The sequence below is a fragment of the Pimephales promelas genome, chromosome 5 (assembly GCF_988280905.1).
Source record: "Pimephales promelas chromosome 5, fPimPro1.hap1.1, whole genome shotgun sequence".
In the NCBI taxonomy this organism is placed as follows: domain Eukaryota; kingdom Metazoa; phylum Chordata; class Actinopteri; order Cypriniformes; family Leuciscidae; genus Pimephales; species Pimephales promelas.
This window is the reverse complement of record NC_142773.1, coordinates 38,784,376-38,797,038: the sequence shown is the minus strand read 5'-3', so window position 1 is coordinate 38,797,038 and position 12,663 is coordinate 38,784,376. Positions and strand designations below refer to the sequence as shown.

The window sequence follows — 12,663 nt, the reverse complement described above, 5'->3', positions numbered from 1 at the left end:
TATTTTATTTCTCCATTTACAGGGTGAAGCAGGTGAACCAGGACAAAAGGGGGAGCGAGGACTCGAAGGACCCAAAGTAGGTACATTTTTGAGATTTTCGTTGTCATTAGAATTAAAAATTATTGAATGACTTGTATACTTTTTCCATCCCCAATCTTTTAACAGGGAGAAATGGGGCCACCGGGGCCTTCAGGACCGACAGTGAGTCTCAAACTTTCTATTTTCCTGTTTAAAAGCAGAAACTGCAATGACTGGAATGATATCTCCTTTAGGGCACTGGCTTTTCCACATTGGATTTAGATGGCTATGGAATTCAAGGAAGCAAGGTTAAAACAAAAACCCACATCATATTACATTAAATGATTACCATGATTTGCTTATGCAAACTATCGTGGCCTTATAGGGAATCCCAGGAGAGAGAGGGGAAATGGGACCACCTGGAATACCCGGACCAAATGTAAGAAATCTGCTTTTAGCATCTACTCATGAATGTTCAAGTGACCATTAACAGATTTAGCTCTTTACAGTATTCTGTTTGAATGAAGATTGGAAATGTAAAAAGTTAATTCAAAGAGACTTATTTTCTTTCCCTTGCAGGGTGAACCTGGGCCACCTGGTCTACCTGGACTTGCTGGTCCCAAGGTAAGACAGATTTCAGTCTGACATTGCATCCAAAACTGTTTTAATTCAACTACCACTACTTCTGTAATCATAATCACTCCTGCATGTTATGATGATTGTACTTATTAAAAGCAGCTATTAAAAGGCTGTGGTCTCAAACATCGCAAAAAACCGATTTTCTCTGCACGTTTTGAAGACATCTAGAAAGTGGCGGCCCAGATCCGGACCAAATCTGGTACACGTGGAATCCACACGTACCAGACGTGGGCCAGATCTGGCCCGACACTATGTTGCTGTCTAGGAATATACCAACCCGATCTCACGGGAATTCGTACAAATTTTTTTTCTTTTTTTTAATAACTTTTTTTTTCTTGTTTTAAGCATGAACTCACTTCAAGACTAAATTTCTTATGTTACGTAACTTTTGAATCCACACGTACCAGACGGCGGCCAGATCGTGAGATAGGGTAGAATATACAAACATTCTTAACTCAATATGCTTACTTGAGATTCAAGATGACATAGGAAATTTAGTGTTTTCTGATAAATATGTTAAAATCAATCGTGTTCATCCTTAAAATGAGAAAAAAATATCTGTAAAAAGGTTAGGAAAAAATAACTTTTTTTTCTTGTTTTAAGCATGAACTCACTTCAAGACTAAATTTCTTATGTTACGTAACTTGGAATCCACACGTACCAGACGTGGGCCAGATCTGGCCCGACACTATGTTGCTGTCTAGGAATATACCAACCCGATCTCACGGGAATTTGTACAAATTTTACGAGGTGGCTAATTCGTAACAATTCATACGACCTCATTCGTACAAATTAATACGATTTTGTTAAATCGTACATATTTTACAAATTGGCCAATTCGTATGAATTCGTACGAATGACCTACCCCTGACCCCGCCCCTAAACCTAACCTTCACGTAGGTTTAGACAAATCGTATGAATTCGTACAAAAGGGGTCGTACGAATTAGCCACTTTTTGATCACTCGTACAAATTCGTACGAATTGGTCGTGAGATAGGGTAGAATATACAAACATTCTTAACTCAATATGCTTACTTGAGATTCAAGATGACATAGGAAATTTAGTGTTTTCTGATAAATATGTTAAAATCAATCGTGTTCATCCTTAAAATAAGAAAAAAATAACTTTTTTCTTGTTTTAAGCATGAACTCACTTCAAGACTAAATTTCTTATGTTACGTAACTTTTTTCAGGGAAATGTCACAATGCTTAGATCTTTGTACTGATTTGTTTCGTTTGCATATATAGGAAGGAAATGCCACATCAGAAGCGCACGTCTTGTTTTCTGTTGATTTGTGCGTGAGAATTTAGATGCACCTTTGTTTGGTGTATATTTTTAGGGAAAACCCACCTACAAATCTTTGGTCCTGTACCTCATGAATTCAAGTGATGTTAATGACTTTAATCTGGTTTTTGAAGTTCATGTGAATTAGTTGTTTTTCCTGTTACTATTCACGGCATAAACAGGCAGTCTGAGTTTCAACATCACACCCAGGATTTCGAAGTATTTAAAGCAGCACAGGGTGTAAACCATCAGATGTGTTAGGGATACGATCAGACGTCCTCTCACATGAGAAAGTTCTCGGTTATTTTAAGCATAAGGGCATATTTGTGGCCTTGTCGTCGATCCTTTTTATCCGTCTCTCTGACATTTTTCTTAGCTTTTTGCCAGCAGCAGACTGCCGTCTTGCCCAAAGCTCTATATATAGCAACTTAAACGCCTAGATTATGATGGGTCAATGACACAGTAGACATCATGAGCTGCTCTCTGCTCTACATGAATATAAGGTCACATGCCAGCGAAATTACTGTAGGCTGGTTACATTTTACATCCGGATGGGTATCATTATAGATGAATACTGGGGTATTATGATAAATAAAAGAATAATGTTGCTTTTGTGAAGTTTGTGTTTCATGGCAAAGCTGATTTTCAGTAGGATGTTGACACTAAACATAAAATAGCAGCACATATAATATTTGAATGCCACTATGAATATTAAAAACAAAAACATGCATGATGATGAAGTAGTTGAACCCAGACAAGAACTTTGGGTGACACTTTAGTTTAGGGCTCAATTCTATCTATTAACTTGCTAATTAGCATGCATATGATATTGCCAGTTTATTAGCACTTATAAAGCACATAACAAAATTCTGTATAAAATTTATAGACAAGACAAGTAGTTTGTTCAAGCATGATTTTATCACAGGTTCGTATCTAAAGTCTGTTTAGAGACATTCATACATTTAGACCTTACTGTTACTGTAAATCCGGCCTCTAGTTCAGAGCCTGGGTTCTCTCAAGGTTTTTTTTTTCTCCATTGGGTCACCTGATGGAGTTTTAGGACACCGTTGGGTCACCTGATGGAGTTTTAGGACACCTAGGGGGACACCTTTAGGTCACTTGATGGAGTTTTAGGACACCATTGGGTCACTTGATGGAGTTTTAGGACACCTTTAGGTCACTTGATGGAGTTTTAGGACAGCTAGGGGGACACCTTTAGGTCACTTGATGGAGTTTTAGGACACCATTGGGTCACTTGATGGAGTTTTAGGACACCTTTAGGTCACTTGATGATGGAGTTTTAGGACAGCTAGGGGGACACCTTTAGGTCACTTGATGGAGTTTTGGGACACCGTTAGGTCACCTGATGGAGTTTTAGGACAGCTAGGGGGACACCTTTAGGTCACTTGATGGAGTTTTGGGACTCCTTTAGGTCACTTGATGGAGTTTTGGGACACCGTTAGGTCACCTGATTGAGTTTTAGGACACCATTAGGTCACTTGATGGAGTTTTAGGACACCATTGGGTCACCTGATGGAGTTTTAGGACACCATTGGGTCACCTGATGGAGTTTTAGGACACCTAGGGGGACACCTTTAGGTCACTTGATGGAGTTTTGGGACTCCTTTAGGTCACTTGATGGAGTTTTGGGACACCTTTAGGTCACCTGATGGAGTTTTAGGACACCGTTAGGTCACCTGATGGAGTTTTAGGACACCATTGAGTCACCTGATGGAGTTTTAGGACACCTTTAGGTCACTTTATGGAGTTTTAGTACACCTTTAGGTCACCTGATGGAGTTTTGGGACTCCTTTAGGTCACTTGATGGAGTTTTAGGACACCGTTAGGTCACCTGATGGAGTTTTAGGACACCATTGAGTCACCTGATGGAGTTTTAGGACACCTTTAGGTCACTTGATGGAGTTTTAGGACACCTTTAGGTCACTTGATGGAGTTTTAGTACACCTTTAGGTCACCTGATGGAGTTTTGGGACTCCTTTAGGTCACTTGATGGAGTTTTAGGACACCGTTAGGTCACCTGATGGAGTTTTAGGACACCATTGAGTCACCTGATGGAGTTTTAGGACACCTTTAGGTCACTTGATGGAGTTTTAGTACACCTTTAGGTCACCTGATGGAGTTTTAGGACACCTTTAGGTCACTTGATGGAGTTTTAGTACACCTTTAGGTCACCTGATGGAGTTTTGGGACTCCTTTAGGTCACTTGATGGAGTTTTAGGACACCGTTAGGTCACCTGATGGAGTTTTAGGACACCATTGAGTCACCTGATGGAGTTTTAGAACACCATTAGGTCACTTGATGGAGTTTTAGGACACCTAGGGGGACACCTTTAGGTCACTTGATGGAGTTTTAGGACACCTTCAGGTCACTTGATAGAGATTTAGGACACCTTTAGGTCACTTGATAGAGATTTAGGACACCATTAGGTCACCTGATGGAGTTTTAGGACACCATTAGGTCACTTGGTGGAGTTTTAGGACACCATTAGGTCACTTGATGGAGTTTTAGGACACCTAGGGGGACACCTTTAGGTCACTTGATGGAGTTTTAGGACACCTTCAGGTCACTTGATGGAGTTTTAGGACACCATTAGGTCACTTGATGGAGTTTTGGGACACCTTTAGGTCACCTGATGGAGTTTTAGGACACCATTAGGTCACCTGATGGAGTTTTAGGACACCGTTAGGTCACCTGATGGAGTTTTAGGACACATTTAGGTCACCTGATGGAGTTTTAGGACACCATTAGGTCACTTGGTGGAGTTTTAGGACACCATTAGGTCACTTGATGGAGTTTTAGGACACCTAGGGGGACACCTTTAGGTCACTTGATGGAGTTTTAGGACACCTTCAGGTCACTTGATGGAGTTTTGGGACACCTTTAGGTCACCTGATGGAGTTTTAGGACACCATTAGGTCACCTGATGGAGTTTTAGGACACCGTTAGGTCACCTGATGGAGTTTTAGGACACCGTTAGGTCACCTGATGGAGTTTTAGGACACCGTTAGGTCACCTGATGGAGTTTTAGGACACCGTTAGGTCACCTGATGGAGTTTTAGGACACCATTGGGTCACCTGATGGAGTTTTAGGACAGCTAGGGGGACACCTTTCGGTCACTTGATGGAGTTTTGGGACACCTTTAGGTCACTTGATGGAGTTTTAGGACACCTTTAGGTCACCTGATGGAGTTTTAGGACACCGTTAGGTCACCTGATGGAGTTTTAGGACACCGTTAGGTCACTTGATGGAGTTTTAGGACACCTAGGGGGACACCTTTAGGTCACCTGATGGAGTTTTAGGACATCATTAGGTCACTTGATGGAGTTTTAGGACACCTAGGGGGACACCTTTAGGTCACTTGATGGAGTTTTGGGACACCTTTAGGTCACTTGATGGAGTTTTAGGACACTGTTAGGTCACCTGATGGAGTTTTAGGACACCTTTAGGTAACTTGATGGAGTTTTAGGACACCATTAGGTCACTTGATGGAGTTTTAGGACACCTTTAGGTCACTATGGATTTTTTTCCACTAAGAAACAGATATTGTTATTGATTGATACTGTGAAGCTGCTTTGATGCAATCTATATTGTGAAAAGCGCTATATAAATATACTTGACTTGACTGAAAAAAAAAACGTGTTTGACAACATTTCTGATTTGCTTGTCAAATTTCATGTTGCAGTTAAAAGTAACCCCCAAATAATTTAAGAAAATTTTGTGACAACCACAACTTAATATCATTAATACAACCAAGTAGGGAGTCTAGTGCGACACTGTCATTCGGTTTTACAGGCAAATAAATCTGCAAATCATCAGCATAACAGTGAAAGGACAGGTTATGCTTTCCTACGGCAAATAAAGCAAACAAGATGATGAAAAAAGTTTGAGCTCATATTAAGATCTATGACTTTGGCACATTGGCAAATCTGAGCAGAGTTTGAGACATCTCTTTTGAATCTTTAGGAGACGTGTGAGATTACCGTGGTGGTTTCTTGAGAGAAACGTCTGAAAGTTAATTTAGTTGCTGGCTTAGAGAGATATTAAAGAGATAGTAGATTTATATACTACTGTATACCCCCAGATTTTTAGACATAAATCGTCAGTCTGTCTGTCGCTCAGATCTATTTTCAGGCTCCAGCATCTGTCTCAGCATCTGCGTGCCGCCCTGCCATTTACTGCCCCATTAAGTCAAGCCTGTTTATCAGTGCAGGGCTTTGATTTGACTCTTGGTGGAGCTTAATGTTTATTCAGGTTAGGATGTGGCTCTGTTTAAAAGATGTGACATTTACATTTTGTTCCACAAACCTATAAAATAACCTTTAAAAACTTTCAAAACACTTAATAATGTTCACTGAATTGATTAGAACGTATTTGGACTTGTTAAATCATTTTGATTTAATGCTCAAATTAAGATAATTTGGGTTTTTTTTATTGATTTTTGTAGTTGGGACGAAGTCCCACATCTCTAAAAACTAGACCTGTGCTGTTTAATGCTGTTAGTTCATGTAGCAAGAGTTTCATCTGGGGTTTACATTCTTGATGCATCACAACCGTTACTTGTTTAAAGCGTGCAATGGTTTCAGATTCACGGTTTAAACTGTGTTAGCTTTGTGATTTTTTTGCAATATTGTGCATTTTAGCACTTTGATAAGAAATTGTCTTACAGTTATATACTTTAATAAAGGGCTAGCATATGCATGATAAGACTTAAGTGAAAGTTGAACTGGGCTTCATTTATCGAAAGCATTTATCGAAAGCATTGTAAGCCCAATTAGATCATAGCACCACTGGTCTCTACAATCAACTTAGCTCACGATGCTTTTGAGAAACACAGCCCTGGACAGCATCACTAATATAATGTTTGCTAGTTTTCCTTGTTAAGTCCCAGCCTTCCCATTTTGGATCTGAGACAGAATTGCTCGCTGTATAGCGGTAACACCAGGTTTCCCCAGACCACTGAGGGATGATTAGTTAACCAAAACTTGGTTTCATGTGGCACACCATAGAGAGCTCCCTCATAAGGGTGGGTTTCCTGAAGCACTAGTGGTGCCATCAGCTCTGGAAACAGCCTTTAATCATGACATGATGCAAACATACATGCATATGGACTGTTAAAAGAAACAGAAACACACAAACCCGGTTGATTATGAGCTTTTTTGATTAGAAATGGCTCATTACTCTACGTTTCACCTGCATCAAACAACAGGTTAAAAGAGATAGAAGTCACGTGGAATCTCATACATTTCTTTGAATTGGCCTTCCCCTGGATATAATTGCAGAGCGATGGTATAAGGTACAATTATTGTTTGTCGTGTTTTGAGAGCATGCTTTGTGTGAGGTCTTTCCAAATGTCAGAGCCTCAGGGTGAAGTATAAATGTGCATGTGTATGCGTGTATGGAAGAAAAATACATTTTTACACTAGCATTCAGTAAAGAATGAGAAGACTTTAGTATCTTGCAGCACAGCCAAAGTGTTTTACATCAATACTGAGGGCAGTTCATCTAGGCATTAGGAATTGCACAGTATATTTTGATAAAAAGCACAGTATGCATTGATAAGTGACACAAGTTGACACATGGCCTACTTCTACATGTGGATGAAATGACTAAATATTTTACATGAAATATAAGTACTGGACACATGCAACATCCACATATGTCGAAAATTCACTTATACTGTGAACAGAATGCATAATTATTAGTATTCTACCCTACACTCTTAGAAGAAAGGGTTCTATATAGAACCTTCAAAGGTTCTATCAGCGCTACGTATTTGGAACCCCTAAAAGATTCTATACAGGACCCTTTTTAAGGATTCAATAATAAGAACCCTTTAGGGTTCTTTGTAACCAGGAAAAAGGTTCTATATGGAATTATCATTTGTTTCGTCCTTTCCGGATTAAATATTTCATATTATTGACAAACATCACGACCCTAAAATGTATTTATGAATGCATGTGAATGATCACAAAATTCAAGATATGGGGGTTAGTAAATGTATATGAAGAGTTCAGATGCAAAAGCCTCTAAATGCCATTTGAAATTTTCTTCTTTAATGATTATTTTTTATCAAACTTGTATATTTAATTTCAGTAATTTCACTTAAATAACAATTAATAGGTAATTATCATTGCCATTTAAGTGAAATCACTGAACTTAAATATACAAGCTTGATAAAAATTATCATTAAAGAAGAAAATTTCAAATGGCATTTAGAGGCTTTTGCATCTGAACTCTTCATATATTTATATCATTTTATGTAGTTAATCAATATCACACAAAGAGTGCCATTTCAGTTTTTCTCCTCCAAAAATCAGCATGATTAAAATGTGATATTAAGTTACTACAACAGTTCAATTGTGCCAAAAGGGTTCTTTCTTGTCATTATAGAACCTTTTTTAGCATAAAAAGTTTTTTTTTTGAATTGAGTAAAGAACCCTATGCTTCACATATAGAACCCCAATGATTTTTTTTTTTTTTTTTTCGGAGTGTATAAAGGCAAATCTACAACTGGAAATGTCTTTAACGTTTTTTTGATCAATATCTGAGCTTAGTCGAAAGGAGTCTGAAAATAATATCTAAAACATTTGTATTATTTATATATTACATTCAAATATCTTTGCCAAAATGTGTTGTTACAGTGTTTGCCTTTGTAGGGCAGTATTGTAGTGCGTTATTCCCCATGCCTCATGCAGAATGTGGGACATCGCTTATTTTCTGTCAGGTGTGTTCCACCATACACAAATTACATCCACATGTAACGAGAAACATGCCATTTTAGAATTCACATGATGGGCAGCCACAGCCCGGCAACTCGGGAAAGGAGGACATATCTTACCAGCGTTTACACATGTGTTCGGCTTGTAATTTAGTCCCTCAGAAAAGTGCAAAAAAGTCTTTAGATAAGCTCTATTTACTGTTGGGTGTAACATGTTTAGATTTTAATGACAGACCGTCTCAAATTTCATACTTGCTTTACAATTAAGATGTGTGCATATTTAACTTCTCTGCGCTAGATTTCTCTTTATGTAATTAGTATGTAAAAACGTAACCCAAATTGGAACTGCAAAACTCTAATTATATCTGCAATTAGTGGAATGTATATGATTATTTATGGCACAGTGAGAGTCTTTAGCTTCCCATATTTCTATTTCTAGGAAAAAACTGAAAAAAAGGTTTAGAATATCCTAAAAAAAGGGTAAATGGGTGAGATAATATATACACAAAACAAAAATGTATATTTGTATTTGAATATAAATAATATTATGTAAATAATAACTTAACTTTTTTTGCATTACAGTAAGATGTAATTGTAATTTAATGCATTTCACAATGCGTTTAATGGTCAATGTGATTTTAACATCATTTAACCGCTTTGTTTTCATTCAGGGAGAGAAAGGAGAAGATTGCACAGCAGGATCAGATGGACAACCAGGAATCCCTGTGAGTTTATTTCACTTTATCTTATGTGTCTGTTTGTATTTTTATTTTCTATTCTGTTTTCTGTCACAGTTTTAGTTCACAACAAAAACATTTTTTAAGCCACTTAAAAACTTATAGATGCTAGAAAAAATATAAACTCACTGGCCACTTGATTAAGTACACCTGTTCAGCTGCTCATCAACAGCCATCTAATCAGCCAATCACGTGGCAGGATTTAGCCGTGTAGACATCGAAATCGCCCCCTATAACCTTCAATAGGGCACTATGTGAGGGGACAGCCATTTGTAATGGTGTCCGAAACCATAGTCGATGCACCGCAATAACGAACAGATGCACGCTCAACAGCTAGATAATACCCATAATGCAATGTGACAGTGATGCCAAGTTTCAAATGATAATCAAACAGCAAGCAAACTTATGCAAAAGCAGCAGCCCTTCCTGCACACTCAGTGTCCGAATTCACTCACTCGTTTTGATTCGCCTTTCAAGTGGACTACATTAATGGAGTAATGTTGGGAATAAGGGAGGATAGGGGCGATTTTGAACACAGCCATGGTCAAGGTGATCTGCTGGAGTTCAAAGTGTGCATCAGAATGGTGATTTTAGTGGCATGGTTGTTGGTCCCAGACTGGCTGGTTGATGCTAGAGGTCAGAGAATTGCCTGACTGGTTTTATCTGAGAAAGGCAACAGTAACTCAAATAAGCACTTGTTACAACTGAGGTGCAGGAGAGTATAGAGTATAACACACAACACGTTGAACCTTAAAGCGGAAGAGCTACTGCAGTAGAAGACACATGGGTGACGCTCCTGTCCGCTGAGAACAGAAACTGAGCCTATAATTCACACAGGCTCACCAACATTGGACGATAGAAGATTGTAAAAACGCCTGAGTCTTGATTTCTGCTGGAAGATAACACAGTCTCATCCCAAGAAGTCATATAACTGACGTCTTGGGACGTCTTTTGACCATACGTCAACATCCGCCTTTTTAGGGTACCCTTAAACGTTGGTTAGAAAACGATCCCTACGCTTTACCTTTAAAGAGTAACTAAACACTTTACCAACTTTTTTTAGTTATTGATCTGTAAAAATGGATCTTTATTAATACCAGTCATTGATTTAAATAACTTTTATGGCATTTGTTTATAAAGTGTTCTATTTCTACAATATATGGTGTAAAAACGTCTTAGTGCTGCCCTCTTCAGGTTGAACGGTGGCTACTGCAGTTGAATTTTCCTATTGGATGTTTGCGGTCGTACGTGACACAGCGGTTGTTGGTGACGTAGGCAAGTTCCATACAAAGAGATGCGTCTCTCTGCCCACCTTTCCAGCATTTTTCAAATATTGCCAGTGGGTGGAGTCAGGCTCTGACCAGGGGTTTAGTTACCCTTTAACGTCGGTTAGGTGACGGGGTAGGGTTGGGATCCGATAACGTCATAACCGACGTTTAAGGGTACCCTAAAAAGGCGGATGTTGACGTATGGTCAAAAGACGTCCCAAGACGTCAGTTATATGACGTCTTGGGATGAGACTGCGCTGCATTCAGATGGTCGAGTCAGAGTTTGGCGTAAACAACATGAAAACATGGATCCATCATGCCTTGAGACGTCTTGGGACGTCTTTTGACCATACGTCAACATCCGCCTTTTTAGGGTACCCTTAAACGTCAGTTAGATGACGTTATTGGATCCTAACCCAACCCCAGACCTAAACCTACCCCGTCACCTAACCGATGTTAAAAGTAAAGCGTCAGTTGTATGACGGCCCGGGATCGTCATCGAACCGACGTTTAAGGGTACCCTAAAAAGGCGGATGTTGACGTATGGTCAAAAGACGTCCCAAGATGTCAGTTATATGACGTCTTGGGATGAGACTGCGCTGCGTTCAGATGGTCGAGTCAGAGTTTGGCGTAAACAACATGAAAACATGGATCCATCATGCCCTTAGACATCTTGGGACGTCTTTTGACCATACGTCAACATCCGCCTTTTTAGGGTAACCTTAAACGTCGGTTACATGGCGTTATCGGATCCTAACCCTACCCCGTCACCTAACTGACGTTAAAAGTAAAGCGTCAGTTGTATGACGGCCCGGGATCGACATCTAACCGACGTTTAAGGGTACCCTAAAAAGGCGGATGTTGACGTATGGTCAAAAGACGTCCCAAGACGTCAGTTATATGACGTCTTGGGATGAGACTGTGTTAATTTCCAGCAGAATAACACGCCATGTCACAAAGCTTAAAACCTCTGAAACTGGTTTCTTGAACATGACAATAAGTTCACTAAACTCAAATGCCCCCCACAGTCTCCAGATCTCAATCCAATCGAGCAGCTCTGCGATGTGGTGGAACGGGAGAATCGCATGGGGCCAGTTGTTCAAAACATTTAATCTCGATCAAAATGATCTGGATTTGGAAATCCCATTTTTTCCTATCCAGGATCAGGTAATCCGTCTTACTTTTATGGCGGTTTTTCAAAGCAACATTGGACTGGATCACCCTGATCCAGATACACAGTTTTGAAGATTACCAGTGCTCTAAATGGGACAACATATCACACTGTAAAGAACAGGTAGAAGAGCCAACATGGGGTCACTGTAAGTGTTTCTTATTTTGAGACAAAACACAAATGGGGATGATAATTTTTATTTATTTTACTTTACTACACTGAATAGCTTAATTGTTAGCCTATGTCTACTTTATGACTGTTACAACGGTTACACATGTTAAGTGCAAAATATAAATAAAAGTATAAACACTAAATGATACAAATGTATTATGTGACCAATTTTAAAGTTTTACTACATTTTCTTCCTGAAATCCACCTTGAAATCCAACCCCCTGTTGGGATCAGGATAATCCTGTTTTTTTGGGATCAAAGTTATCCAAATCCCACTGACAAGTTTTGAACAACACAAACTGAAGGTTTGATCCAGATTAAAACTAGGATTGGATTCCCTGATGTAATCTGATTTCAGATTTTGAACAACCCATTTTCAAGATTTGATCCAATCCGATAACCAAAATCCGATCAGCTTTCCTTTGAACAACTGGCCCATCATGGACGAGCTGCCGACAAATCTATGTGATCTCGTGCTCTTTTGTGCTCTCGTGTCTATAATGGACCAGAATCTCTGAGGAATGTTTCCGGCACCTTGTTGAATCTCTGCCACGAAGGGAAAAGGGGGTCTAATCCGGTAGCAAATAGGCCCACCTAATGAAGTGGCCGGTGAGTGTAGTTAGTTCGGTTTGA

At 39.3% G+C, this 12,663-nt stretch overlaps 1 protein-coding gene across 1 annotated transcript in view; it reads left to right on the top strand.

The window, feature by feature from the left end:
• Window positions 1-12,663, top strand: part of LOC120481977 (uncharacterized) — a 36,870-nt gene that overhangs the window by 7,658 nt on the left and 16,549 nt on the right. Inside the window, 5 exon segments of the mRNA XM_089131495.1 lie at window positions 23-76; window positions 166-201; window positions 404-457; window positions 598-642; window positions 9,355-9,408. Coding sequence (XP_088987621.1) covers window positions 23-76; window positions 166-201; window positions 404-457; window positions 598-642; window positions 9,355-9,408 — 243 coding nt within the window.